A 26,817-nucleotide genomic window follows, 5' to 3' on the forward strand; every position below is an offset into this window, starting at 1 on the left:
TTTGATCTTAATTCATTTTATTCTACAAAATGCTACTCAGTGGAAAGCGGGAAAGCTAACAACAACAAGAACGAAAGACAAAAACGAACCCCGAGGGAAAACAGGTTTTAATGTGTTCTTTCCTCCATAGCAGCGAGCTCCTAACAAGCTTTTCTTAGTGCAAATACTGTAGGCTTGTGTCACATACAGTACACAGAACGACACAACACACACCACCAGAGATGCTTCTGAGCGGAGATACTCCTCAAAATTTTAAAACTGTACAAAGATTTTTGAGCATGTGGTCCTGCCTGGAGACCCTCCAATAGGGCCATTTCACCATTACTTTAAAAAGAGGGGACAAAAGGTGCCCACAAAGGTGATTAAAATTCCACCTTGTTACAACTCATTTGTCTCCAGGGTCTAATAGCAGATTTCACTCCACGCCATTGTCATATCCCAAACACAGATGCACAAAGCTTGAGTTTCTACTATATACCAAAACACGATATATACACCTCCCACTGCAAAAGAAACCCTGATACCTAGTCTTTATACAAAGTTGAATATTTTCTTCCTCAAAATCAAGTAACCACAAAGTAAAATAAATGGAATTTTTTTTTCTTTTAAATCATACAGAGAAAGTTAAGTTTTGAGAGACAGGGCCAGGGTCTTTCATTGTGTTCTCTTACAATGTAGATTTCTTAGCAGCCACTGTCCCCAGAGGAATGACAATTTATCTTTAAAAACAGAACCTTTTAATACAGTTTATACAGCACAAGTCCACAAATCACTTTAGAAACAAACAAACAAAATACAGCATCGTTATCCTAAGTTAGAAAAAAGGGGGTAGAGAGAGCAGGGTGTGGGGTGGGGGGGAGGAACTGAGTACTTTAATGCTATCTGTTTCTATTCAGGCTTGGAACAACACAAAGAAGATGTAAACATTTAAAATAAATAATAAAATAAATGTCAATTTCTTCTCCCCTCTCTCTTCCCATACCCTCTGTCAAAATCTGACCCAGCTCCTCCCTGAACATGATGTCAGCACTGAGTCAGTACAGACATGTTAGTGAGGCCTGGCCAAAACACTAGAAGCACGAGAAAATGCCAACTTAGGCAGTGACATGATTGGTTTCCTTAAAAAAGAAAAAAGCTGCAGGAGGACACTAGCATAAACACACACACACACACACACACACACACACACACACACACACGCCTCTGCCAATAAATAGTGAGATGCTGGCTTGAAGATGAACACCAAGATGACTCAAGCAGAATGCCACAAGACCTTTTTAGTTATGTTTTAAAAAGAAGGCCACACACACACTACGTATCTTATTGGTCCACAGACTCTAGGAGAACTCAGGTTGCAGGTTCAGCCACCTGAGGAGCACAGGCCCGGTGGCAGGAGTCTGAGTGGGGAGGAGCCTGGGGGGGCAGATGCTGCAGGGCATGAGTCTTTGAGGACCTCCAGATTGAAGGCATTCCCACCTGGGGTCTTTGAAGAAAACCCTCTTGTCCCTTAGTGGTTTTGTTTAGCCATTACTTGGAGCCTTCTAGGAGATGAACCCTTAGTCCCATCTTAAAAGAGCATAAATATAAAAGTGCCTCTGAGTGGCCGGCACGCAGTAGGTGCTTCTTTTCCTCCCGGAAGAGGCCACATGAATGTCTTCCCAGGGAAGGAAGTCACTGTGAAAGATAAATAGTGGAACATCTCAAGGAACACTTTCAGTCTCGGAAAAATGGGAACAAATGAACCCAGATGCTTCAGATAGTCTGTCCCTCTTCTTCTTGGCGTTTAGTGGAAGCAGACAGGGTTTTCTCTCCTGAGGAAGCACCAGCCTCTGCTTACTGTTCGCTTGGAAATGCTCCCATGACTGACCACCACGGGCATGCTTAGCCTATGAAAGCAGCGGTCTCGACTTCCCGAAAACCTCCCCGGGAAACCTCCCTGGGGAACCAGCTGCTTGGTGTTAGCTCCAGGCAACAACCTAAGCCTCACCTGGGCTCCGCGCTCTTTCCTGTGCCATAGCTAACCAGGGGGAAGGGCTGCTCCCACAGAGGCCTGGCGGCCATGAAGGCCGTGTTTCATGCCTGCCGATTAAGGAGTGCCTGCCGTATACCAACCCAGGGCTGCTCACAGTCCAGCCCAAGTCCAGGACAGCTGAGGACACACGTGGGAGATACAGTGCCTTGCCTGAGCACAAAACGGCTCCCACCAGCCCCACCCCCACTGCAGCTGCTCCCTGAACTGGAGACAGGGAGGAAGGCCAGCAAGCCAGGCGCCTGATTCTGGAGCACATGTGTGAGCGCCGTGTATGTGACTGAACTTGGACAGCGAGCCAGAAGGAAGCGGACCGAGGTTATACCCTCAGCTTAGGTGTAAATATCCAGCTCCCACCCTCTCCTTCCCCGGATCCCCACTCCAAAATCTCTGTTTTGGACAAGCCAAGAAGTCTTGTAGGACAAAGCAAGCAGGTCGGGAAGGAAGATGACCTCAGAGGTCCGGGTTAGCTGGCCATGCTTTCTGGCACTGATGTCAACACAGCTTGAAATCTGAACTAGAAGCCAGACTTGGGGGTCTCAGGAGTGTCCAACCGGGGGCACCAGTCACAGGCCTGTGACCTGGGTTGGGATCCATGCTATAAGCAGAAAGGGGTTTTGGGAAATAAAAGAACAGGAAGCAGCTTCATTTCAGAAATGCCTATAAGCAAGAGGAAAGGCACTCCCACTTGGCTTGAGATGATTCAGCTTCTCAACTGAGATCTCCCAGAGTAGTTACCCAACTCCTCTACTCCTGGCTCGGCTGCCTTCTGCTTCTAGCAGGGCTCTGAGGTCAGGAAGCCACCTGTTCAGTCTCCTCCCAGTGGCTCTGGGAGACCAGAATGGCAGAGTAAGCGCGAAGGCATACGGGAAAGAGCATACCGTTCTCCTTCCACCCCTCTAGCCAAGCCCTGCTCCTTTCAGCTCTGCTGGGCTGCAAATGCTTCTCACATGGCTCCTGTGTCCTGTGTCCTGTGTGTTCTGCACGCATGTAACCGGGGTATGGGATTACACGGTGGCCAGCACATGTGAACTTGGGCTGAGAAGGACAGAGGTCTATGAAGCTACTATCCCTTCTCTTCCAAAAGCCAGACTGTCACCATTGGGCTTTGATCCAGGTAACACGGTTTTAGGCAGGTGGACAAGGATCTAGAGCAGAAGTACTAGAAACCAGTTCTGACCAGACGCCATTTCCCGCGATTGTGTCAACATGCAGTGGGGAGGAAGGGACAGGAGGTGGGTGCAAGGCTGTGCCCTTGCTAGAGGCCAAGACACCGGTGAGAAGGATGGTTCTTTTGCGGTGGGAAGGGACACACACTAGCTTTGAAAGCAATGGCGTAGACACTCCAAGCCCTAGCAGGACTGGCTGAGACCAATGACTCCAGACTGGCCTGCTGGGTCAGGAGGTCATTCTGGAGTGGTCCCAGGGGATCATGGAAGGAAAAGCACTCGATTAATCAGTGGCAGAGAGACCACCGAGGGGTGTGTGTGTGCTCCTGAACCTCACTGATCAAGCAGCAGCCAGGGGAAGCTAGGTACCTGTGGCCACCTCCGTTGCCAAAACCATCCCTACCACAGCTTCCTGCAACCCCTCTCCCCCCATATCCCATGCTCATTAAATATCCATGGGTGGTGTCACCGTGAAAGTTGGGGACGGGCAGAACCCAGCAGGGCCTTGGAGTGATGTGTGGATTCCAGGAAGGGGTGCCACCCAGGTCTGGAGAGAAGGGTCCAGGGGCAGGCAGAACAGCGAGGCAGTAATTGTAAGAGATGCCCAGCTCAAGACACCAGGTGAAGGGAGGCTCTCTGGGAGAGCCATGTGGCTTTGTTGGCACCAATCCTGCCTTGGTAATTAGGCGTTTGGCAAACCCAGCCCGTGCCCTGGTTGTCGCACTCACGCCCCGTCTTCTGGCCAAGCCAATCCTCAAAGAGATGGGCATCTCCGAGACTGGTGGGGGGAAAGGTCCTTGGCGCATCCCAGTGACGGCAGCGTCACCTGCAGAACTCGGGGAGCCCACGGTGGCCTGTGACAGCAGCGCACTGGGGTGTGTAGGGAGGGAAGGTTCAATAATATTGCACTTTGACTGCCCCTTCGGGACATGTCCGTCTTGGTGGAAGAGTCACCTGCTCCCCAGCTCCAGAAAGAAAAGCCGCTTTAATATCTGGACCACCCAGATGAAATGTCATGGCAAATCTCATTAAAAACCCACAGGGAGTGAAACCGATACTGGGGGGAAGGAGGGGAAACCAAAAGGCACCGAGCATGCTTGGTGGGGCAGGAAAGGACACCGTCACTCCAGAGACAACAGAGCAACAAAGGGACAGGAACCATCCGGGCCAGCTCCGGGTGCTTCAGAAGCAGGAGAGATGTCTGGGTCCACCAAACCAAGTTCTCTGCGGCTTCTCAAGAAAGAAGATTTGCTTGCGAGACGAATGAGGGAGAGGGGTGTCCCGGGGCTTCTAAGAGATCAAACAGTGTCTCACCACTGAGTCCAGTTGGGTCCCCAGGGCCAGGGTTGGCCCTTTTGCCCTCATGGCCCTGGAGTGCTTCAAGGTGCTGGTCCCCGGGAAGGGTGTGGCAATGATGATGACTCCTCCAGGCCAGAGGAGCTCGGGGTTACAGGGCCAGCAGTGTCGGGGAGTTCAAGGAGTCTGAAGACTGGTCCCCGCTGCTACTGCTTCTGCGGTGAGCCTTGGAGCAGGACTCCGAGGGCGAGGCGGGAGACTCCTGCTCCAGGACGCTGGGGTAGGTGAAGACAAGGTTTGAAGTGCCCGGAGTGATGGCAGGTGTGGAGGTCACCACGATGGGAGTGTGCAGAGGCTCCTCGCCGTAGAAGCCGCCCCCAGCGATGCTGATGGGCTTTATGACAGAACGCTGGGTCTTGTCCATCCCCGCTGAGGAGGAGGGGCTGTCCTCTTCCAGAGGCTCCTGCTTCACCACCACAGGGCCACCTGTGCCACGCAAGGACTGCAGCCCAGAGGTCGGGGGAGAGCGGCGCTCCTCGGGGCTGATTTTGCACACAGGGCCGTGGGCCACCAACATGAACTCCAGCTTTTCCTTCTCCTTCTGTAGCTCAGCAATCTCTTTCTGCAGGCCAGACTTCTCCTCCTCCAGCTCCTCTGTCTCCTATGGGGGAAAGAAGGGTGTGAGGGACAGAGGCCTACAGGCTGGCCTGAGGGATGGTCCCGATCCAAGGAAGAAAGGGAGATCCGTAGTGTCCTCAGGAGCCCTACCACAAGCGACTCACACACCTGGCCAGAGAGTTAACTGGGTGAGTCACACGGTGGCTCACAGTTCTTTATTTCTGAAGGAGGAAAGTCAGCGTGCAGGGCAGGTGAATTAACATCTGGAGCGGCTGTAATTGAGTGCTTAACTTCACGCTTGCCACTACGCTGAGCACTTCACAGATTATCTCCTTTCACACCCCCCCCCCCCCCAAGCCTCTGAGAGGAGATGTTATCATCAGCCCATCCTGAAGATGAGGAAGCCAAGGTTCAGAGGCGTTTGGTCCTTTGCTCAAAGTTACAGAGCTAGCCGAGAGTTCCCCGGATTCGAATCCCAACGCCTCTAAGTCCAGGCCTTTGTGCTGTTTCACTCGACCCTCATTGTGCCAGTGTGACCTTTGGGTCTCCCGACAGGTTAGAGCGGGATACTCACAGAGAGCGAGGCACTCTGCTCCACTCCCCCTCTACCATTTCATCCCATCAGTGGACACCCATCCCATCAGTGGACACCCATCCCATCTGAGAAGCTGCCTGAGAGCAGGGCCTTGTGTACAGTCCTCTCCCCCCAGCACCGGAAGGGACAGTGGCTGGCTTGTAATTAACACCGAGCCAATCCCTGCTGGGTGTCCCCTCCCATGCTTTAGTTTCTGAAACCCTTGTCCCTAGATCAGAGACCCCAAGGAATACATTTAGCTCCACCATGTGCCCAACAGAGGGGGGCACATGGCCTGTGAGAGCCTGTGGGGATGCCAGGCTCACCGGTGGAGGCCTCAGCCCCCCTCCTTCACAGGACTGCCACCGCAGTGCAGGTGGATTGGAGTGGCTGTGGGGGGGGGGGGCAAAGGGGTATGCTGCTAGCCTCCTCCCCACTTTTTTCTCTAATGCAGGTTCCCATTCACAAAGGCAGAGATAGGGGCAGGAGCTTCGTTAAGCACAGTACGGTATATTCCGGAGTGAAAAAAAAAGTTTCCATCTGTCTCAAGGGTCTGATGAACGTCAGAGGCTTCCTGTGGAGGATGTGGCTCAGGGGCCTGGGTAGCTGGGTCAGGACGTGGGGGAGGGGAGAAGGAGGTGTGAGACTTCTGGGAAGAGGGGAGGAAAGTAGGGAGGAGGACCTGTTCTGGGCTGGTGGTGAGGGATGCCCTCGGGGAGGCTAGACGAGGCTCGGTGAGGCAGGGCTCCTCCGACTATGATAAGAGAATGGTTAGCAGTGGAGGGATCTGCTGAGGAGCATCCCGTGGTGGTCGGCTGATTGCCTCCCTGATCTGCCTCATCTGGGAAGGAAGAACTTCAGCCTCCAGCCTTCCTCTGACGGCCCCGTAGGCCATGTCTACAGGGATCATGGGATTCACCAAATACATACTCCAGTGGATGTGGCCAAAAGTTGGGGCTGAGGCATGAAGGAAACAGAGCTTAAGGCAGATAAACTGTACCTGGAAGGATTAAATAAGTTCTCGATCTCTCTACTAGCCAGTTGACAATCTCCAGGCTCATCTCCCTGAGCGCATTCTATCCCAGGAGTCAGCCCTGGCTTGGGACCTCCTCTACCAGACGCTCAGCCCTTCCTTTAGGGCCAGACACAGACGAGAGTTACGTGACTTTGGTCAGGTCAAGCTGAGGAGAGGGAGGGGCAGGAGCATGGGGGCCCCCAGGTCTGGGCAATTAGGGAGCATGGGAGAGTGACTCACAAAGACGGAATGAAGATGTAGAGGTGGGAAACCTTCCTGCCAATGAAGGATAGGCAAAAAATGCCAAGAAAACAGAACCTAACTGACATGTGACCTGTCTGCACGAGAATGCTTGCTCCCACCCGACTCAAAACAGGATGCTGCTTTATGTGTAAGGTCGGAACTGAAAGGGCAAGAGCCCTCCAGCCCTCAGCCCACCCAGAGCAATCCCACACCACACATAGCTCCTCACCGCCTGCAGCTTCTCCGTCAGCTCACGGCGACGGTTCCGACACTTGGCTGCAGCCAGCTTGTTTCTCTCCCTCCGGATCCGGCGCTTCTCCTCTTCTTCAGGAGACAGCTATAGAGGCCAAGGTCAAGGGTCATGGTCAGAATGGTGGGAATGGTTTCGCAAGGTGTACTTTAGGGAACGCAACCTGCCCTTTTAGGACCGGGTAGGGGAGGAAAGAGAGAAGAGGAGTATAGCCAGGTGCAGAGGTCCCCCGGGTCATGAGGTCACTACCGTGTGGCTGCCTGGGGGGACCTTGTTGCTGGATCTGCCTCGGGAGGCGATGTATGTTTAAAGGGATAGCAAAGCAAGAGTGGGTGAGGGTTTCAGTGGTCCTGTACCAGGGCAGGATTTGTCTGTCAGTTCTGATTCAGAGCCTAAGCCAGAGAAGAGTCTGCTCCAGCAAGCCTGGCCTGGCCTTACCTGCTCTAGCGGCCTCCTCCAAAGCTAGCTAACCACCCTCCCCATCACTGGCCTGCTCTGCAAGCCTCCTCACCCACCTCTGCTTACGTAGAGTCTCCACACAAGTAAGATCCACCCATGGAGGGGGCCGTGAACCGATGTTCTGCCACCCGTGGGAGGGCCATGGGCTCCACTCTATTCCCAACTCCCTCTGGCAACCCGAGGGCCAGTTTCTTACAGGTCTCCCTGAAGACTCCTTGGGAGCCTGCCACAGTGCTGGGCTGGGCAAGAGAAACGCAGCAGACTAGGCATGAAAAGTGTCACTGTGCACCTTTTCTGCTTATTTGGCAGTGACCTTCTATGTGACATATGATTCCAGGAGATGGGGCTGATCTGTGAACCACAGGCAGGCCCCTGCAGAGAGTTCAGGAACTGGCTTCTTCCTGCCAACTGGTCAGAGACACACTACCAAGGGGAGGGCCATGGGTCAAAGCACAACACAGGATAAAGGGAAGACCTTCCCATTCAGCAAGATTTCCTGCCAGCTACCAGACACTGATGCATGCCTACTGTGTGCCTATGCAATGATGTGTACCTACTGTGTGCCAATGCACTGATGCATACCTACTGTGTGCCTGTGCTCTGCTAGGGGCTTAAAAGATTCTAAATATGATAGGACCTGAGTCCTGCCTGCAAGGGACACATGGGATGGGGGGAAAAGAATCTGAAGCCATCCCATAGAGGGATGCTACCTAACTACAGACCATGCAATGAACATCAAGCATTTGTGCTAGCTGGGCCCCCAGATCAGGACCCCCCAGAATGCTCTCTGCCACACCGGCAGTCTGTGGCTATGATGTCATGAGCAGCAAAGAAAAGCACCAAAGAGGACAAGGCCATTTCAACTACATAGAGACGACCCCAGGGGGTCACAAGACCACTCAGCTAAGACCTGAACACTTGTTGCTCCCAGACCTGTCTTGCAAAGTTAGGAATCAAGAAAGCCTGTGGCAGTCCTGGGTTGAGGTCTCTTCACGTGTCCCTGGACGCTATGGAAGGCCCAGCACCCTCTCCTTCTACTCCTCCCTCCCCTGTTACATAGCTCTCCTTTACTGCTGAGAAGAAAAATAACAAAAATAAAAACGCTAGGCTTGGTCCACAGCAGCTTCCTCCCACCTTGGTAACTTTTAGCCTGAGCTGTCTCTCCCTGTCTGGGGAGGTGTGGGGCAGCTATGGGTACTGTCGACATAGGAAATGTTCTGGGGTGGTGAGATCAACGTGGTTACAGCTTGAGTGTTGTTAACATCACCAGGGACCCACCCACAAGCCACACACGCCTTCCCCTCCCTTCTCCTCAGTCCCCACCCTGGGCTCAGAGGAGCCTCCTGGGCAGGCTCTTGAGGAGGCCATGAGACACCAAGCTGACTCTTGGGACAAGCCTAAGAGTGGAAACAGGGTGGGGAGCCGGGAGGGAGGGGGAGCTGGAAAGGATGGAGGACAAGCCACAGACAAGACCATAGAGCCAGGAACCGGAGTCAAGGTTCTAGAGTGTGGCTGCAAAGAAAGATAGTGTGATGTGGTCAGGGGTCCTCTGATTGGCTCTCTCCTTCCCTACCACAAAAAGGAAGGGTGTCTCCAGATAGATAGCCGGTCTTGAAGCACACCTAGATAACACAGCTCCTAAAGCATCCATCCACCACATCCAAGTGGTGGGTCCCAGTCTCTGTTACTAGCTCAGTGTGACTCTGGGTAGGGCCCTCCTTTCTACGCCTCAGTTTCTTTATCTATGAGCTGGGCTCAGGGGAAAAACTCAGAGGCACAGTCCTCAGAGCCCTTTCCAGAAGTAAGCTTCTGAATGTAGGAGGAGGTAGACAGCCCACAGGAGCCTTGGCTGTCCCTCAGCATCAATTTTCCTGTTGATGGCTATGACGCTGCGATCCGATGGCTACGGATTCAGCACAGGACGAAAAATTACAAACGTCAGTGTGGTCACTGCCACAACACCTGCAACTGTGACTATAGGAAGCCCCCGGAAGGGGCCTGTGGCTTCCCACACCCACGAAACCTTACTACAGTGTCTACTACACACAGCCCCCAAGGGCCCTGCACTGGAGCCCCAGTGTTGATATGTACTGGCTCTGGGTCTATCACTCTGCACAGGAGTCCATGTTTGAAGGGAGTGGTACTAGGCTATGGTGGACCCCGGGGAAGCTGGAGTACAAATGGACAGGAGTTAGAGTGAAGGCGTCCACAGTCAGCAGGAAGGCGTCACCAGATTCGCATTTGAAAAGGAGAGTGCGCTTCTAAAGGGTTCCCTTCTCCGGGTTCACAGTACCATGGCCCTGTGGGGAGAGCCTAGAATCCAAGCAGGTAGGTCTGGGTCTTGGGTGTATTGTCTGTGGTGGGAGACAGATGAGGCTCTTTGAAGGCCCGCATCCTTCCTCTCAAGTCAGTTCACTCTCAAAGAGGAACCTCTTGGGGAGGAAAAGCAAGCGAAACCTGATGTGTGACCTCTATCTACCCCCCATAGCTGGACAGACTCCTCGGGGCCCCAGGTCACTATACTTCTGGAATGTACATTCCAGGAACCGGAAAAGGGCTGCAGCTTTGATCTAAAGCCCGAGACACTGAAGAATGCAAAGCCACACGGGTACTCACAGCCCTAGTCCCATGGTATGCGCCCAGTGGCTCCCACTGAGGCCCAGGGCAGGGCACTATTGCAGGAGGCCTGAGAGTCCCCATTCACTTTATACCTACAAGATGTCTCCCATCCAAGATCTCCCTCAGACACCAACAGAACAGTCTATTTTCACGAGCCTCTCCTTCCCCCAGCTACTAGCGTAGCTCTCCTTCACTAGCCAGAGGCGTACCTGCTCATCTCTTCTCCTGCGGCCCACAGTGGTACCGATGGTCTTGATCACGCCGGGTCTGGGGAGAGCCATGTGCCCAGGGACTGAGGCTAGGCCTGGGAGGGGGCTGTAGGGATGCGAGCGTGGATAAGGAGTGGACATGGAAGTAATCACTGTGGGCTGTACCATCCACTGCAGGTCCTGGCTGGTGGTGATGGCGTTGATGGTGGGGATGAAGGCACTGCCCGAGCCAGGCATATCTACCCGGAACTTCTGAAACAAGGAGAAAGACATGACACTGAGTCAAGAAACAGCAGAAGAGGATGAGCAGAGCTAGGGCCACGGCCAAACACTGTAGATGCTGAGGTTAAGGCACGAGGGCGAAGTCAGGTCCCAGGTGGGCTTCCCTGGAAAAGTCCCACACAGCCAAAAATCAAGCAGCTCTTCTCCATCCCTGGGCTACGTGCCAGATCTGCTCCTTGCCTGGAGTCCTGAAGACTCCATTCTCAGGGGCTCAGGGAGGATGCGGCTGGCTCCCAAGTGACTTCCAGGACACATTCCAGGCCGGGCTGCTCACATTCACCCTGCAGCCCTCCAGGGCACATATCTGCAGGATGTTTCACCTTGGTCTTCTGGGCCTCTGAGTCACCTACCAATTATTCCCCAGGGTACTGGCTCAGGACACGTTTCTTGGAGATTTACATACCAGTAGATCAACAGCAATCACTCCAAGTAGACTGTGTTTGCTTCTGTCACTTTCCAAGGAACTTAGTCCATCAGATCAAGGTCAAGCTGAGAAGGTTGAAGCCTCACCTCTCTGTTTATTGGTGCTTCTACTAGCAGTGGGTGGAATGGAAGCCCATGAGTCTGACTTTTGCAACCAGACTTCCTATCGCTGTCTTGAACCTGCTCCTTTTTCTTAAGTGGCATCTTGCCTGGGGCAGATGCACTGTGTCTATCTCTGCCATCGGCACATCTATCTACCTGGGCTCACAAATGTGTCTGTGGGAACACTCTGGTGCTGCCAGCTCAGAGGTTTCCCTTTGTCTCTTAACTTATGTCAGGACTATACTGCAGACCTCTGTGACCTGTGGGAAGCCTTCTATTTAAAATCCAACAACGTGGCGCAGCAGAGCACAATAGATTGGGCCCCTCAGCTACTCTGTTACTGGAGGTGTTACGGTCAGAGCCTGGGCCCCAGTCAGAGCCTGGGCCCCAGTAGCCCTAACTAGCTAGGCTTTGCACACGTCCCTAGTCGGCCAATTAAACAGTGATACAGGAAAGTTTAAAAATAAGGGGCTGGGGAATTTAATCAACGTGACCATATGAAGAAAAAGAACAAAGAGGCCTAGTGACTCCCCAGGTCTGTCTTTGGGATCAGGACATAAGGTTGATGTTTAAATAGAGGGCAAAAGGCATGTGTAGCCAGCAGCCCTGTCCATCAGCGCTGTCTCCAGTCTGTCCTGCAAGGTTGTCATATGATTCCTTCCTGGGAGTCAACAGCCCTTCCTTCTCTTAGCATGAGATTCCTGGGACAAATCCAGTCTTTCGGGGGACCATTGTTTCAACGGTCTGAAAGTCACAGGGAAGGTCACAAGTGTCTCTCTTTAGCATGTCTTTCCTACAGCTGGCCTTGCCTCTTCTCTAGGACAGCGGCTGGAAAGTGAGAGAGGCAAAAGGGGAAGCCCATTTCATTTTCAGCATTTCAGGAGAAGGCGCGCCATAGACCCAGTCAAGATCCCATCCTCAGGTGATCTGTGCCCGCAAGAATATGTCTTGCAACTTTGCCCTTAGTCTCATGGGTAAAATGACAACAGCCATAATAGACAACACTTCCAGAATGAGCAACAGCATGCTAATGCTGTGCCTAGATCACCGATTAATTCTTCCTCTGAGGTAAGTACCACACCATCTTCCTCATAAATGCAAAGCCAGTCTGAGATGATGCCACTTACCCAAGGCCTTATTGCTGCAAAGCAGTGGCATCAGAATTCAATCCCAGTTCAGCACGGCCAAGATAGGAGCCTCTCAACATGGTGCCACAAAGGTTTCTCTAGCATTTCTTTCTTCCTCGAAACCCAGCCCCAAGTGCTGGAGTCCACTCTGTGCTAAGGGTCCCTTCCAGCCCTCCCCCTCAGCAAGGAGGTCCCCCAGATCAGTTCCACTCAAAGGGAAATCCTGCTATCATTAGCCCAGGAACTATAGTAGCCCCACCCGGTCTAGTCAGAGCAACCAAGTCTAGAAGAATTGGAAGTGGCCACTTTTGCAGTCTTTACCCTTGATGATAACATCACGGGTCCTAGTACGAAAATAGAGTGAAGCCTATAGACCCACCCCCACTGACAGAGCCAGCAGAGCCTTCCTCACCTGCCATCCTGCTACCCACCTGACTCCAGTCTTTGTAGAAGAATAGGACGGCCTCACTTCCCAGACTGCCCCTGTACATGAAGACCGCCCAGTGCAATGGGCTCTCAGATTTTATCAGAGAAGCCACCCAATACAATGGCTTCTGGTCAGTCTAGGCAGTTTTGGAATTATATAGGGTTGTTTTGTATTTGATCCAAGAGTTGACTGAAATGAAACTGGTATGCCAGACATGGTGGTTCAAGATTATGAATCCCAGGAGGTTGGGGCAGAAGAATTAAAATGAATGAATTAATTAATTAATAATTAAAAAATTCAAGGCCTGCCTGAGCTGCAAAATGAATTCAAGGCCAGCCTGGGCAACTTAGTGAGATCCTGTCTCAGGATAGGAAAAGGACTAGATCAGTTACCTAGCATGCACAAGGACCTCGGTCAGTCCCTCATACTGTGAGAGCGAGGGAGAGGGGGAGAGGCATCAAGAGGTGAGGTTGGGGGGGTCACAGCCCATGTGATTCAGGTGCGTGTAAAGAAGGTAAGAATTTCTTGAAGTGGGGAAAGCGGGTGACTAGAGCCGGGCTATGAGAAGGTAGAGGTGTGCTGTGAGCAGCGGGCATGGCTCTAAGGTCCAGACGGCCATCTCTCTCTGGGGCTACTAGACAAGGCATAGGGGCTACGCTCTGCCTTCAGCCAGTCACCGAGGACTCAGTTCTGGGACAAAAGGGAGCGTATTGATTCTGAACTTCCTGCACTGTTGCAGGGATTAAAGCCACAGCTACCGTAATCACGGGCTGCAGAGCACATAAGTGGTTCTTGGCCCTGGCTAAGAATATTTCTGAGGCGCTTGTAAAAAAAAAAAATCACCAACGTCAGAGCATCATCATTAGAGTTTAAAATAATTGGTTAGGGGTGGAGTTCTATTACAGGTACTTTTTCAAACTCCAAGGAGATTCTATTATAATGTGCAACCAGGGCAGAAAAACATTGCCCCAAAACAAATGGAAGGAACTACACATTGTCACCATCGCCCCCTTGGCTGCCATCAGCAGCATCCCATCACCCTCAGAATATAGGTCTGCGAACACTGCATAAGCTAGCTCTTGGGAGAATCGCTAGCTCCCACTTTTGGAAGTCCCCAACTCTGAATTCCATTTCTCTCCTTCAAGACAGGTCCTCAGATAGAAGGAGCACCCAGTGCACTGGATCCGTGTGATCATTTCCTCCTCGGGGGCGGCTGCCAGTTCTCCCTTTAGGAAAGCATCTAAGAAAGACGCTCATTCCAAAGAACAACAGTGTGCCTGTTTTAGGCTTGGGGAAGGAAGCAGAAAACCCAAAGCTGGCTGGAAGAGTAAGATTCCTCAGGGATGGACAGGTGCCTCCCAGCCCCTGTCAGGCCCTCAGTCTATACAAACACACACACACACACACACACACAGCTTCCCGGTAGACAGCAGCCAGATTCCGTGCAGCGATGGCTTGGTCTAGACAAAACAAGGCAGCAATAAAAACAAGGCAGGAGGTAATGACTGCCTCTGAATCCCATGTACACCTTGTTTCAGACAGAGGTAAAGCCATCTGGATAACACGCTGGCTCCAAACTGCAAGAAAAACAATGTCCTGTCCCCAGAGGGGACGAAGGCCTGATAAAGAAGGCTTTTGTCTCCAAAGGAGCCTCTTGGAGAGACGCACAAAAGTTTCAATTAGATCTGGCAGACGGGTCTTGTCTCAACTCCAAACATGTCTTTTGGAAAGTGACGCTGGGATGAGAGAGAGAAGATGAGGCTAGGAGTCTGTGGTCTCCGAAGTTAGCCTGACATTGTCCTATGCTAACAGACCAAGGATGACCCAAATGTCCTGTAAAGGTGGCACAGAGTCACGATTCTCATGAAAGAGTTCACACTGAGGAGAAAGAAACCAAGACAGCTCTCCAGTCTCAGACATCAGGGTGATGCTGTGACAGTGCCGGGTATAGACGGCAGTGACAGGATGGATCAAAGAGGTAACAGGGACTGAGTTCTCTTGGGGTGCTGTAAGCCCCTTGGAAGCCCTTCCTTTGGGGACAGGACTGAAGATGCTGGGGGACTATATAGCGTTCCAGCCTGCCAGAGCTTCCAAGATCTTAAAAAATAAATACTGTATCTCCCTGTCAACTTTTGGATGAATGTCTATAAAAGGACAAATGGCCCCCACAGACCTCCCAGAGCCAAAGCTGGCAAGCTCTCCCCTAAGGAGCCAGACAGCAAATACGTTTAAGCTTTCTGGGCCATACCATCTGTGGTACAACTCTACTCCACCAACTACAGCAGGGGAGTGTCCATAGAGAATATGTGAGTAAGTGCTCATCGCTGGGGCTCCATTGAACTTGACTTACGTATTTGGTCTCCTAGGTTCAGGTTGGAAGGAAGCAAAAGAGAAGACAGAAGCAAGCAAAAACCAACCAGCCAAACAAACAAACAAACAAACAAACAAACAAACAAAGAGATAACCCTTCTAACCCAGGAATACAAGGAACCCAAGGAAGCCAAGCTTATCAGCTTGGATCTCCAGACCCTGAGCAGAAGTTCAAACCCTTACAAGTTTTGTCGTGGGCCTTTGGGCATTGGGGACATCAATCTTATCCAGTGGCATTTTGTGCTTAGGATGTAAAGGGGTACTTAATATGCTGTCAATCAGAGATCAAAATCTCACAGCCCAGCACCTGCTAACTTGGAAAATAGGACTCAATAATGGGACCTTGGGTTCAGAAAGAGTCATACCTAGTCTTTTGCTGAACAGTCTCAGAACGAGTTTAGACCATCATCCCCATCGGCTTAGGCAGAGCCTCTCCCAGAGTCCTGAGCTAGGCAGACGTAGAATTTAAACAGAAGTCAAGCTCGGTGTTCTTGACCATCCTCTTGGCCAGGTCCTTCTTGGATCCCAACCATATAAGACATGAACCTGAGGGCCCCGTAACCTGCCCCACCAGGAAGGCGGGTGAGCCATCTAGGAAGGAAATGGCCTTTCTCCTTTCTACAGTCTCAACATAGAAAAACAAAAACGCCAACATCCCAGAAGGCTGGCTTCGGGGAGAAAAAGGGTTAAGGTCAATGTTCCCTTCACACTTTAGACAAGCATTGTGCTCACTGAACCCAGATGCCTTCTAAAAGCCTTGAGCACTGCATCTACTTTGGCCGTCATCTTGACCTCTGACCTTTCTTCTCTAAGGAAATGCCTTTTATGTCACAATGGAAATTGCTGCTAATAACTCAGATTTTCTAAACTCTGTACACTATGCAAACATTGGAGAGTTCACTCCGGAACCCTTTTCTGCTATTACCCATCCTCCATGTCCACAGTCAGTCAGACCATCCTCTTGCCCATGCCCTTGGTCGGGTCCTTCTTGATTCTTGTCAGAACGACGTGAACCTGTGGCCCCTGTAGCTCTAGCAAGAAAGCAGGAGCCCCATCACCTCTTTCAGGGCTGCCTGGTTCCATCGGCCACTTGACAAGGCTGACTCAGCTCTGTCACTTACTCAATTTGCTCAGGAGGGTCAAGTTACCAAGTGAGCTTTGGGACAGATATACTGACCTCAATCAGAGTGGCTGCCATCATTTTCATATGCTGCAGTCACAACTGACCTCGTACAATAGAGATGAGCCATGTCCACCCAGCAATGAAGCTAATTTTTTTTTTCTCTTTTCAACACATCAGCCAGAAAGTTGGTTTTCTTCATTCTCAAAACCAGTATATTTATTTCTGCTTAACAAAGAAGAAAATGTCCAAGGCATCAATGCAAGGGTGCTGTTAGCAAAGGTCCATTTTGTTGGCTTTGAACAGAAGGAGTTTCCCCTGGTGGGACTCTGGAGGCTGAGAGCTGCGGGGTTTGTACCAGATCCCAGCCTGTCCATTCAGGTTTTATAGGTCAGGCTTAATTCCAAAGACCTTTTTGGTAACATTCAAATATCAAATTCACCTTTCAAGAAAACATTTATTGGCAGGAAGAATTTTCTAAATACACTGAAAATAATTAAAGCAAATAAACAAAAACCAAAACTTTGAGTCCTGCAGCCTCAGCGTTCAACTAAGCATCTAGCTCCCATAATCAGCCGGAATAGAGGAGACAGCAGGGATGGTGATGATGGTGGGTGATTTAAATGTGTAGGCTCTGGTGTGTTTGTAGTAAGAAAAAAAAAAAAAAAAACCTCAAGCCCTCAAATTTTATATTCAGCACGAATAATAAGACAGGCAGAAATACAATAATAGAAACGCACTGAGAGTTTTGGAAAGGAAAATTCAGCTGCCACTCAGACAGTTCATGACTGCTATTTCACCCCATGGTGATGAGAAAGTGAAGCGCGCTTCCACAAGAATCAACGGAACAGGCACATTCCTGGGATAACGTTCTGTTTGATCCTAATCTACAACATCTGTAAGGTCAAGGAAAAAAAACAAAACAAAACAAAACAAAAACGAGAAACAGCACCAGACCCCTGATTTGCATCTCCTACTCTCCCACCATCCCCCACACAAGCACAGAAAACCATTCTTGAGTATTTGGAAACACCGTGGCGGGGCACCGTAGCGAACAGGAAAAGCCTTTCCCAACCTGGCTCTTCTTTAAATTTTTTTTTTTCTTAAAAAGAAACTCACTTTTAATTAAAGCCGGTTATAGTTAGCTATTGTTAAATATATGCGTTTGTTTGACCTAAATAGGAAGGAAATTGTAAGAATTTGGAAAACTAACGAAGTTTAACACTCTGAGGCTGGAAAAATACATTCCCAGGATAGTTATTCCAAAAATGTCCTGTAGGGGGCACTAGAGAGGTACGGTTGAGGCTGACTTGGGAAATCACAGTCATTTCTGGTAAAAGTTTGATGTGAGGAATGTCCCAGCCTGGTACAGTTGGCAAAAGTTCACTATGGGGAATTGTGTGTGTGTTTGTGTGCGTGTGTCTGTGCACGCACACCTGGTGGGAGACTGTGGCAGAGTTTTAAAATGGGGCGGGAGGGCGAGAAGGCTAGTCTGATGTTCCTTGATTCCAAAAGGAAATGTCCTTGATTTATTCTCACAAGTAATCTAGAAACAGATAGCAGCCTTGGAAAAATTCCGTGTCTTGTTTTTGTTTTGTTTTTTTCATTTGAAGGGGGCCTGGCTGATGAAAACAAGTTATGAAATGACCTATGTTTGTGTAACTGGCTGGATTGCGTAATGCCCGGGCTCTGAAACCCTAACAGCCGAGGAGCGCCGCATAGATCTGGAGGTGTTATCCCAGGAAAAAGAAAATAGCAGAAAAGCAAACTCCAGGAGGGGGAGGCACACACAACTACCCCCAGGAAAACTGAATGATTCACCTTTGAGATTGAGATTATAGTGCAACAGGAAATATTTATGTTTCAAGTTCCTGCCAAATACATACCCAAGCAGAGGTCTCAACAAAGAGCTGTCTGCCTCCAAGCCCACAAGCCGGTGGGCCGGTGGGCATAAGACCAGGGCCTTATGCGGAGGGGGAAAGTGCTGGGCAGCAAATTTATGGGGGATTTAGGACCCCACAAACAAGGAGAGCAGGGAAAAAGCACTTGCCCTAGGAAAACCAGGAACATCTCATGATGATTGGTCCATTGTAATATGACAAAGGAGGAAGGCCCAGGCGCTAACTGCTGGAGAAATTTCCCGGTGAAGGAGGCTGGGAGCATAGGCAATTACAGACTTTATCTGGCTTGTAATAAAGTTACCTTGAGCCCAGATCAGGGTGGGGTCGGAGCACAGACCTGAGAAGTGGCCAAAGCTGAGGCCTGTCACTGGGACCACCGAAGAGTTTTGTAGAAAGCCAGAGTGCAGAGGGGAAATCCCTCCCCACTTGCTCATCTCCCACACCAGCAAGAAGTGGAGAGGCCAGGCTGAAAGTTGGCTAAAGCGGCATTGCCTTGCCAATCCCTTTGGTTTGAAAGCCTTTGAGCTCCTGCTGCTGAGCAAAACGGGCAGCCAGACCTGAGAATCCCATATGCACTGGTTGCTGCTAATTGCAAAATACTCATGTGTTACAGCATGCTAGGAATTAGCCAACAGCTGCTTTTTGCTTGGGTAATGAGGCCCCATTACACACTGCTGGATGGAGCTCTCTTCCTTCGTCCTAGCACTGGTTTCCTGTCTGATTTGCTTCCAAAACAGGGAATTGCCTTCGCTCACATCCTGGGCTCAAAGCCCTAGTGACACAGATTATTCAGTTGGGGCACCGATGTCCGGTCTGACTTCCCATGCAGGCCCCAGAGTCTGAGCGGAGCCAGGCAGGGAGACTACTGTGTCTATGCTCACTGTCTCCTTAGTGGAGGGAACAGAAGAAATGCAAAGCTCCTATGCTGACTGGGGAAGAGAGCAACATGGGGTGGGGTTATTGAACTGGAGAGTTGGGGGTGCAGCAGGTATAAAGGACTCTAAACCCATTGGTGAATGAAGTTTGGGTTGAACACAAATGACCAACTGGTTTGTACGCAAACATAATCAACAACTTTCCAGATGTGGTTTATATTCATTACTCTGGTGCTTGGCAGTTAAGGATCCAGTGACCATATCCTCAGTGCAGACTAGGCTCTCTACAGTGGGTGCTGAGCAGGTATGGGGGGGGGGTAGAGAAAAAAAACCACAGAAAAGCCATTTGGAAGGACTCAGCAGACATGGGACATTACTTTGAGAGAGACGCCCCTCTCTTCAGATTACAAAGAGAGCCATGTTCTTATTGTATTTCCCAGCTCGGTCCATTCCTCCCTGAAACTTCCCTGACCTCCTTTCTGGTTGACTTCTGGAGGCCAAAGCCATGGCCATTGCCATGGCCTTCTGGAGTAACTCATGCCGCAGCCAACTTGGCTAGGAATGCCCAGATGCTGGCCGAGGTGGGCATCAGGCAGCAGAGGACCGAGCGAGTGTACACGGTTGCTGCTATACAAGTCAGCACCACCGCCCCCCCCCCCCAGTACCTGCCTGGTACCTATAGAAAACACACATTACAGGCACAATCCCTCCAGTGCAAACCAGTCTGGCTGCTTTAGAAAGAGTTGTTTTTCTACTTCTAAAAGCACTCAGGATCCCAAGTGATGTCTCTTTCTCCCACTTCTCTGCGTCAGCTTCTTTGCTCCAGGTACCCCCAAACCCCTCAAGGTTCTGCCCCCTGGAACAGTCCAACCCTTACCGGAAGCTGAGGGGGTAAGAGGTGTCAAGAGCCAATCAAACCCAGCTTCTTCCTTCCTGACCTTCGCACCTAATTCCCAGAGGCAGCCCTAGCACAACCATATTTCTGAGTCCCCAACCCTTTCCAGAAAGCAGCCAAGACTGAAGGATAAGAGAAGAGGGAAGGATGGGTTAAAAAGCCTTCCTTATAGGGTCCTTGACGGTTGGGAGGGGCTTGGGGGGGTGCAAAGATTTCCTTGCCTGTCCACTACCAAGAAAGGGGAAGGTGAAAAGGGAGGGGAGCGCGACTCGGAAGGAGGCAACAGGCTTCCAGGAGGGGACCTGCAGTTCCAGGAGCCGTTCTGGATAATAAAGTAAGAAAAGGAGGAGGGGGTGTTATTGGCTCTTCAAGCCCACTCTCCGCTTGTTTAAATAATAATAATAATAATAATAATAATAAAGTGGTGGGATGAACAAAACAAAACCCCACAACTTACATCGGCGGCCCCTAAGTATTTTTCTAGCCTGGCTAGGGAAAAGAAAAGACGGAAGCTAGGGGCTGGAGGCATTGGGAGCGAGAGGAGAGGGTAGGAGCCTGTCAGAGCCGCCAGGTGCACCCCGGCCCGCACGTACCTGCTGGCCGCCGCCACCGCTGGAGTAGGACTCGGCGTGCGCAGGAGAGCCGCTACTGCCCCGGGACGAGGTGTCAAAGTTCCCGGGATAATCCTGGTACATGATCCGCGGTGGGGGCCGGAGAGGAAACAGGGTGGTTTTCTTCCCCGCCCTCGCCGCTGCCGCCGCGCACAGCCCGCTGCGCGCTCGCTCTTCGCTCCTAGACGGTCCCCCAACCGAGGCAGACAGGGAGGCGGCGACACCCGGGAACTGATCCCCCCCGCCCCCGATCGCCGCGCACCGCACTTCGCTTCTGCTCTGCAGGCTCCGCGGAACCGGTCGTCCAGCGGGTCCCTCCCTCTAAAAAGTCGGCGCGTCCCTCGGTCCCTCCCCTGCGCGCGCCCTTCCGCCCCCGCGCGCAGCCGGAGCTCGGCCGGGACCCACCGGCTGGAGAAAACTGGGCAACGCGGAAAGACGAGCAGCCCGGCGGGGGTCGCTCGGCAGCTCTGGGGGACCCCCCTCCCCGATCTCACAGGGCGCCAAAAGGGCAAAAAAAAAAAAAAAAAAAAAGAAAAAAGAAAAAAAGGAAAAAGAAAGAAAAGCTGCCGCTTGGGAGAAACTTCTGTTTCCTCCTTTTCGACAGGAGCCCGAGAATAAACTTCCTGTGGCCAACTCGCCGCCTGAGTTTCCCGGAGCCTCGGACACTTGACTCAGGACAAGGCGGCCCGGATCGAGCTGGTGGGACAGCGGCGCCGGGGTTCCAGGCGGAGCGGTGCCGCGGTGGACGTGGCTCCGCTTCGCAGTGACCTGCACCCCGTGCCCGATCCGGGACGGGCCAGCCTCGCGCGTCTCGCCTCCTCTCTCTCTCTCTCTCTCTCTCTCTCTCTCTCTCTCTCTCTCTCTCCCTTTTTCTCGCTCTCCCTCTCTCTCTCTGTCCCTGCCGAGCGCCGCTCGCTGTCTCGCTCCGAACCCCTGCGCTCTGCCCGAGATGAGTCACTACAATGGCACGAGTTCAACTCCACACTCTTTATTCTCCAGCCCCGCACCATGTGGATCCACTCACGTCAACCCCAGACTCCACCTTGCTGGGAGGAGCGCTCGAGGCGGCGGGGGAGGAGGCGCGGGACGAGGAGGAGGAGGAGGAAGAGGCGCGGGAGGGGAGGAGGAGGAGGCCACGGCGCCCCCCTCCCGGTCCAGCTCGCGGTGGCGCTGACGCCAGCCGCGCACCCCGCGCGAGGGAGGCGGCCGGTGGTGCGGGTGGGAAGGCGCGGCCCTCGCGCTGTGGGGGCGCCGGGGCCGCCGGGGCGCTCGCCGAGCTCCTCCGCCCTCCCCCCGGGGGCGCAGCGCCCTTGGTCTGTTCCATTGGCGCACAGTTGCCAAAGATGGTCATTTGCGTTAGAGGACGCGAGTGCGGGTTCCCTCGCTCTCGGGTGACGTGGAGGGAGAGGGATTCCCTCGCCTGCTTCGGAGCGCGCCGCGGCCTCTCCCCTACCCCCACCCCCACCCCGAAGGGAAGGGGCGCGGGGCGGGTGCCCGAAGAGCGGCCGCGCGCGGCCCTGGGCTCCGGGTTTTAGAAAACAATCGCAGCCCCGAAGAAGACGAGACGGGCGGCCCAGTGCGGCGCCACCGCGAGGCCCGAGCCCGGCGCGCGGAGCCGCTCGCGGGGAGGGCGCGGCCGTGCGCAGCCGTCCGCGCCCTCGGCGGCGCCACCCGCTGCAGCGGGCGTCCTGGGCGCACCGGGCACCCGCGCCTCCCTGCGGCCGGGCCCTGGCGGGGTGCGGCGCGGCGCCGCCAGGCGGGGCAGGCCTACCCATGTTCCCCTAAGATCCAGGCTGCCCACGGCTTCCCCTTTGTATGTGCGTGCGCTTGGTTCTTTTTGGTTGTTGTTGTTTTGTTTTGGCCTTCCAATTAATTTGATAGGAGTAGTATAGAAGGCCAAATTAGCCATTCCTCATTCCTGGAGTCCTCTGTGCTAGACGATTAGGACGCATGTAACAGAACGAATCAGGCCTTAAAAGCAAACCGGGCTGTTGTTATTGTTGTTTGCTTTCTTTAAAAAAAAATACAGTTGGGGGCCGAGAGGTGTGTCCCAAGTTGCCTTGAGCTGTTTTGGAGCAAAGTTCAGGCGCGCGTGGCCGGACTCCTGGCTCTTCCCGCCTTGCTGGGTGGGGTAGTAGTCGGGGAAAAGAGCGCAGGCCGTGGAGTATGAACGCCTGGCTCTGCTATTTACGAGCTGTGAGATCTTGAGCGAGCCTAGAGTCTCAATTTCCTTCTCTATAATGAAGGGTTTGGGGCAGAATGACCTGCTAAAGCTTTTGGCTGCTCCGGATCTCCAGTCATCCTCAGAGAAGGGACAATGTGTACAGATAAGGGTTGTGCCGGAGTTGAGGAACTCTTTATGTTGAGGCAGGGTCTGGGGTAGCACAGGCTGTTTTCAGACTCGATGTATGTCAGAGGTGAGCCTCCAGAGGTGAGTGCTGGGATCACAAGCGTGAAACATGCTGCCCTTAGCCATCCTTAAGCAGCGCTAAACCTCTTTTTGAGGAGTGATTAGGAAGGTGGGTTGTTGGGAATCACTGAGGACATTGAAGCGCTCTGCATCTCCCATGTCACATCCCAAGCCCTCAGTTTCCTTATCTGTGAAGTGGGGGCGTTACTAGGAAAGAAAAATAAGAGCCGGGAACGCTTTTTCCCGGGGCTCTATATAAAGCCCTGGCGTTTCCGGGACGGCTGGCGGTATCTGGCTGCCCCAAGGGCCCCGAGATACGGTAATCCTGAACAATACTCGGGATCATTGTTTACAGTTATAAAACACATTCTGTCCTGAGCTCCATCCCCAAGGACTTGCGCGCGTGGTGAGATGAGGCGGCCAGACTCCTCTTTTCTGCAGCTGCCCTCCCAACCGAGCGGCCATGCGGCGGGGGGGGGGGGGGGGGGGGGGAGGCGTAGGCGCACGCACCAGCCCTGGGTGCCTGGCTTTTTTTTTTTTTTTTCACCCCTTCATCCCAGCGTCCTGGCCTGCCCGGGTGTTTACGCGCCTCCCTCAGCAGGACTGAGTAAATGCAGCCCTTTGACGCAAAACGGATCAGCCCTCCTTCCCCGGCAGCAGCAAAACCCAGAAAACTGGAGGTGGGGACGGGGGCAGGGCACAGAAAAAAAAATCGTGACACTTTCCCACTCGCCTCGCCCTGTGCCGTGCGGGCCCTTGATCGCCCTTGAGAAATCTGGGGCGGGGGGGTGAGCAACTGGGAGGGGGGCGCGGCCCGGGGTGCGCAGGGGCCTCCCCGCGGAACCGCGTGTCACAACAGTACGAACAGACGCACTTTTGGTTTTCCTTTGAGCCGCACGGGCTGCCTGGCCCTCCCCCCAGCCCGCACTCAATAATCGTGTGCTTCTGGGTCTCTCCCACACAGTCCTTCCAGTAACGCGGGGGGGGGGGGGGGTGAGGGGAAAGGAGAACAGGAGCTTCCTCCAAGGCCTCCGCCGTCCCGGGCGCGCCCAGCCACTAGCAGGCGCCCGCCGGGAGCGCGCCTTCGGGCCAGCGCAACCTCGCGCCCTCGCCCGCCCCCGCCCGGACCCGCTTCCCCGGTCCTTCCTTTCTTGTGGCTTCCCGTAAAGCTCAGCAGCCCCCAGACGTCTGCAGAGCATCACGGAATCTGTGCTGATGCAAGTCGCCGGCCTCCCTTTGGTGCGCCCCGGCCTGCCGGAGAGCGCTTTGATCCCTGCCTGGCCCTGCTCCGGAACGCGTGTCGGTCTCCCTGCGCCTGGCCGGACCTGCGTGGCACAGCCTGGGCCACCTTTCAGTCCTGTGGCACCAGAGGCAGAGCTGAGCCCGAGTGCTGCCGCCGGGGCTGGCCTCTCTTGGTTCAGTGGATGCCTTAATTTTGACTTATCTAGACCCAGTTCGGCGGCGCCTACGTGGGAAGACGTCCCTGAGGGCGCGTGGTTAAGGAAGGGGCTGGAGTAAAACCTTAAGCACAGGGATTAAGCCTCAGTGTCTCGAATCTTAAGGAAAACAGATACTGTCTCTTGTAATCCTTACAACAAACATTTGAGGTGGCTCTTGCTCCCATTTGCCAGTTCAAGAAAGTAACGTTAAGTGACTTGTCCAAGGGAACCGGCCAGGGTTTAATAACGAGTTAGGAGTTAGGACTGTGACCCGGCCTGCTCCCGCTCCCCCCTGCAACCCCACCCCACCCCGCATTACCTGCCTCCTACCGGAATGTCTGTCTGGCTTTCTAAGCGTGGCCTTCATTTGTTCATGGCTTTAGCTGACACTTAAAAGTACCCCTTCTTTCTCTGCTGAGTAAATAAATATGTGGAGGGAGGGAAGGGAGGAGAGAAACCGGGGTGAGGAAAAAAGGTAGGAAAAAAGGGTAATTCTTCATTGCCTCTGTGGGTGTCTCTCACCCCTGACAATTTCCTGGTTTGCCCATCCAGCCCAGTTTGCCCTTGAGAGACATCTTGGATCTTTGAGAGGTGGTCCCTCCGGCCACACTGGCCCACCCAGCATTTCTCATGCATGGCTTCTCTGGTCATACAACATCTCCAGGAGAGTCATGGACAACTGTTGACCAGACTCGGCATTGCCAAAGCAAAGCCAAAGCAACCCCCCAGCAGGGCCCAGCCGGTGGATGGATGTCTGCAGTCAAATCAAAGCCACCCCACATGACCTTAAACCCAGTGTTCTGCCAACCTCAATGGCCTAGTCTCCTCCCACACTGCCCAGAGAATGAATGAAGCTGGTGCCTTGGTCAGGGTTCCTACTGCCGCGATGAAAAGCGACTTGGGGAGGAAAGGGTTTATTTTGCTCACTTTCCCACATCACGGGAAGTGAGGGCAGGACCCTGGAAGCAGGAACTGAAGCAGAGGCCATGGAGGAGTGCTGCTCCCCTTGGCTTACTCTGCTTTCCTGTATGGTTCAGGATGCCTGCTCCAGGGTGGCATGTCCCGCAGTGGGCTGGGCCTGTCCACACCAATCTTTCACCAAAAGAATGCATTACAGACTTCCCTCTAGACAATCGGATAGAGGCCTTTTCTCAGTTGAGCTTCTTCCCAAAGAACTCTGGCTTGTGTCAAGTTGAAAAAACAAAACAAAACAAAACACAACCAAACAAAAAATAGACAAAAAAAACCACACAACAAACTAGTACAACCTATTAATATAGAAGTGTTTGAGTTTTCTATAGCCCTATAAATTTGTCAGAGGGCCATTAGCAAGCAAGCAAGCAAGCTCAAATGATCCTTTGGGGGGAAGACTAAGGAAACACGGAATTTTATATTTCTAGTGTCTGGCAACAGGTGAAAACAGACCACCAGTAGAGTTGAGGGTTGCACCCCTTAAACTGTCCAGATCCACTAATCCTAAAGGGCATGTTTGTGTCTGTCCAGTGTGAAGGTCCAGGAAAGGCTGGGAACTGCGGATGCTCCAAGAGGACCCACAGGGTGTGGGAATGGGGTGCTGAGTAGACAAGACACCTCCCTCCCCCCCCGACCCTGTGGCCTCACATCACCTTCTCGAGGACACAAAGGACACCGACAGCATATGCATTCTGAGAGATAACATGAAAGCTTCCCCCAACATACACTGGAGCTCTACAGTGATCAGAAGCTATGAAGACACAAAGCAAACACAGTGGCCCACACTTATAATCTCAGCACTTAGGAGGTAAAGGCAGGAGGATCAGGACCTTCTCAAGAGAGAGGGAGAAGGGGGGGGGCACCATACCGTAATGGTACCTCATCCTTAATCCAGCACTTGGAAGGCAAAGGCAGGTGACTCTTTGGTTTTGGCCAACCTGGTCTACAGGGTCAGTTCCAGGACAGCCAGGGCTACACAGAGAAACCCGGTCTTAAGTTACATTTAAATGAAATGTTCTACCACATGGGTTCTGAGGACTGAACTGGGTCCTTCGGAAGAGCAGCCAGTGCTCTGAACCACTGAGCCATCTCTCCAGCCCCAGAAAAGATCACAACTGTCTGTAATTCCAGTCCCACGGAATATAACCTCCTCTCTGCCCATCCCCTCCAGATGCTGCACACACAGATGCCGGCAAAACACCCATCCCCACAAAAAAGACAAAAAGTGTTCATCTAATGGACATTAGAGGTGCCTGTGTGTGTACATACATCAGCCCTTCGGGTTGCAGAATTTTATTCACTCTGCCGAACTGAGTTTCCCTCAATAAAATCAAACAGCAATAAACTGAGCCGTTGGTGGCCTCAGCCCACATATAGAGTTA

The 26,817-nt window shown here is 52.6% G+C and overlaps 1 protein-coding gene across 2 annotated transcripts; it reads right to left on the minus strand.

Annotated features, from left to right (window-relative positions):
• Nucleotides 1-21,113, minus strand: Fosl2 (FOS like 2, AP-1 transcription factor subunit). Of its 2 annotated transcripts, none has more exons than XM_021655547.2 (4): nucleotides 20,597-21,113; nucleotides 10,482-10,733; nucleotides 7,174-7,281; nucleotides 1-5,155 (listed from the first exon to the last, which is right to left on the minus strand). In XM_021655547.2, exons 1-4 carry the CDS (start codon nucleotides 20,696-20,698, stop codon nucleotides 4,646-4,648), a joined length of 972 nt encoding a protein of 323 aa, XP_021511222.1. In that variant the 5' UTR covers nucleotides 20,699-21,113; the 3' UTR covers nucleotides 1-4,645. The 2 variants fall into 2 exon arrangements, with proteins under 2 accessions (XP_021511222.1, XP_021511224.1); XM_021655549.2 differs by lacking the exon at nucleotides 20,597-21,113 and adding an exon at nucleotides 11,167-15,819.
• Between the last annotated feature and the right edge of the window lie 5,704 nt (nucleotides 21,114-26,817).

Source organism: Meriones unguiculatus, chromosome 1, assembly GCF_030254825.1.
Source record: "Meriones unguiculatus strain TT.TT164.6M chromosome 1, Bangor_MerUng_6.1, whole genome shotgun sequence".
In the NCBI taxonomy this organism is placed as follows: Eukaryota; Metazoa; Chordata; class Mammalia; order Rodentia; family Muridae; genus Meriones; species Meriones unguiculatus.

Coding starts and splice junctions, on each gene's coding strand:
- Fosl2 (XM_021655547.2), bottom strand. CDS start 20,698: ATGTACCAGGATTATCCCGGGAACTTTGACACCTCGTCCCGGGGCAGT. Junction 10,734..20,596: donor GCGGTGGCGGCGGCCAGCAG/GTACGTGCGGGC, acceptor TCCTTGTTTCAG/AAGTTCCGGGTAGATATGCC. Junction 7,282..10,481: donor GCAGGAGAAGAGATGAGCAG/GTACGCCTCTGG, acceptor TGGCCTCTATAG/CTGTCTCCTGAAGAAGAGGA.